Below are 3111 nucleotides of genomic sequence, written 5' to 3' on the forward strand. Positions count from 1 at the left end.
ATATATACTTTCTAACATCGCTGGTCTAATATATTTATAAAAACTTCTCTATTTATGATGTTGTCAATTTTAAAATATAGAATATTAACCTAATTTAATTTTAAATTTCATCAAAATTAGTTATTAATAGTTGAGATTTTTAATTAAATAATAAAATATATATCGAGTCTTTATTTTATATTTTATTTTATTATTATTATTTTGGTTAATAATAATAATGAAAATACTATTAAATTTTAGAATAAATTAGAAGCATAAAAATTAAAATAAAACTTAAATTTCATGCATTGAATTATTCTTATTTTAACTGGACAAAACACCTTTTGTTTTTTCTCGAGGTTACGTTGTGAAACCAGCTTGGACGCACAAGGGAGGCTTCGGCCTCCCTCAACCTGGTCGTCGCCTAGTAATATTATGGGAGGCTGCCTTTGTAACTCCCCATAGACTCTAGCAGTGGCCCACGCCTAGCCCATGACGGCACGGGCCGCACAACTCATTCTCTTACAGCAAGATTATCAGAGAAGAAGGTTAGGTCGTGCGACACAACTCAATCTCTCTTGTTTTTCTTTAGTAAAACAGTGCTATTCTGATAAAAAATGGTGCCGTTTAATTTAAACATTTAAAAAAAAAATTAGTGGAACGATGCCGTTCCACTTAGCGCACAAAAAAAGTTATTTGTGCAAGTCAGCCCCCGTCCCTATGGAAACAATGTGTGGAGTCGAAAGGAAGGAAGATTTGTGTATGCATTGAATCAATTAGTTATTGACTTTATTCGCAACTATATCAAAATGATATAGTCTACTTCAAGATCATTTCCTATACACATGACACTTCAAAATTGATCATAATGAAGATGTGTATATATATATCTCGAAAACAAGTTAACAAAGCAAAGGTAAAAGTTGGAATATTTGTTAGTGGAGAAAATATTTATCTCCTAAGTACAAATTATCCCTAATTTATACTTCATCATGTATATATGTAGATATATATATGAGTATGTTATTGTTGATTGAATAACGATGGCACGATGTCTTCCAAGAGACCGTAGTCGTGGACTACTTGGAGATTCTGTGGTGGAGGTAGGTCATCGACATACGAACATGTACTAGGTTTCATGGGAGATGCTACTACTTGGTGGTTGAGAAACATTGTTGGCATGTTTGTTAGCGAAGAGGGCGGCGACATCAATAGGTCGATGCAATTTCCACCGTGAAAGTTTGAAGTGCTATAATGGTTGTGTTTCCCTTCGTAGGTGGTGACAACGGTCATCGGATCTTCATGTGATCTCTCCACTCTCTTCTTCACGTTGCATTTTGGAGTAGTGCATCGAAAATAGCTTCTGAAATTAATTATATGAAATCTATCAAAAGTATTAGATTAATTATATAGCATGTAATTGATTTAAATGGATTGAGCCGTTTGAGAGATGAATGACCTTGGAAATGGACTGTTTTTGACCGCCTTCTGGCCATACTTCCTCCATCGATAGCCGTCTTCAAGATGATCAACTTCACTTTTGGTCATGAAAGCAAATCTCGGCTCTCTTTGCCTTTTCTCTCTTTGTTTCTTTGATTTGTTACTAGTCCTATACAATCAATTGAGAAGTATATAATCAAGACTTTTAATCAAATTATAATACACAAGGAGAGAAACTAATTAAGCCCTAAAACTAAAACTAAAAAAGGTATATTTATTCTCACTCCATAGAAGAGGAAAATAAAAACTATATATAATACTTAGCTTGTTTTTTACTATATATATGTGTGTGTGTGTGTGTGTGAGTGAGAGAGAGAGAGAGAGAAAAAAAAAAAAAGCCTTAAAAGTTGGATTTATTTTGTTAGGCAACAAGGAGAGAGCAAGAGAAATCAAATTAAACCCTAAATTCAATATTAAAACTTCAAGTCTCTCATAATTATGAATAGAACAAATTAAAAGAAGGATAAATAATACTAATATGTAAAACAATATAAGAAAATTAGGTGTTCTAGGAGATAAAAGATAGCCAATTAGGTCCTAATTATTGAAATGGAGGACTAGTGATAAAAACCTACACTTTCTTCTTCTTGTGCTCAAGGCCAACTTCATCATCATCTCCTTTTGCCATCTTCCTCTCTTCCTCATGGCCTATCGGTTCCGTGGTAGAAGAAGACATCGAGGAATTGGGCATCATTTGATGTTGCGTTGCTATGCCATCTTCAATCTCGATCTTTCTACTTGTATCAAAAGCCTCTCCATTGAAGTAAAAGGGGAAGTGATCATGATCCTTCTTTATGATATCTTCTGCCATGATGAAGAATTAATTGAAGATCGTGAGAATTGAAAACTTTGGATGAAAGTTTGGAAGAGAGAAAAGAGGAAAAAGGCCTAAGAGTTTGGCTTTAGTTGTGCATGCTCCTTCTTTAAGGTTATTTCATAGTGCAATTTAATGGATAGAGCAATTAAAGAGGACTTTTGAACACTCACACCACACTCTTTCTTGTCTTCTCATGTGTAATATATTATATATAAATATTTTTTAAAATATATATATTATTTTAAGGAAGTAGAAATATTGAAAATTTTAATTTTTATTTATTTGTTATAGAGGAAAATTTTCACATGTAAAATACTTTGGCTTTGATCTCTTGGCATTAACTTGATAGAATATCATAACACTATTTCTCAGCTAGGACAAAAGCTACAAGGTTAATTAGTTAAAATCCTTCCTGATATTTGTATAATTATATTATTGACCCATGTTGAAGCTTTATTACAATAAATTGACACTTTTTAACAATGGAGAGGGTAAATGAAATATTTCAGAAGTAAGAAGGGGGGAAATGTAATTTATTAAATGATACAGAGTATTTAAAAGGTTTCTGGGGCAAAGTGAAAATTTCCTTCGATTTTATTTTAATTCTTTTGTTCGTGAGCGGGAACCGGCAACGGCGGTCAATGTCTGCTGTCGGGAACCGACACTTCGGCACGTGCGAGATTCGGGGGTCTTAGGCGGTGCCCGACAGCCGTTAATCGCCGTCCATTCTCGATCGGACGTCGCAAGCGCTAGATTTCTCTGACTCCTGTCGAGATCGGACGACGCGGACGTTAGATTTTCTTCGGCTCCATGAT

At 34.1% G+C, this 3111-nt stretch overlaps 1 protein-coding gene across 1 annotated transcript; it reads right to left on the minus strand.

The window, feature by feature from the left end:
* Positions 1–838: 838 nt before the first annotated feature.
* On the minus strand, positions 839–2411 carry LOC122021143 (WRKY transcription factor 71-like). The gene is made up of 3 exons (XM_042579230.1): positions 2055–2411; positions 1439–1588; positions 839–1342 (listed from the first exon to the last, which is right to left on the minus strand). The coding sequence occupies exons 1-3, from the start codon at positions 2288–2290 to the stop codon at positions 1003–1005; spliced, it is 726 nt and encodes a 241-aa protein (XP_042435164.1). The 5' UTR covers positions 2291–2411; the 3' UTR covers positions 839–1002.
* Positions 2412–3111: the final 700 nt, after the last annotated feature.

Source organism: Zingiber officinale, chromosome 9A, assembly GCF_018446385.1.
Source record: "Zingiber officinale cultivar Zhangliang chromosome 9A, Zo_v1.1, whole genome shotgun sequence".
NCBI lineage: Eukaryota > Viridiplantae > Streptophyta > Magnoliopsida > Zingiberales > Zingiberaceae > Zingiber > Zingiber officinale.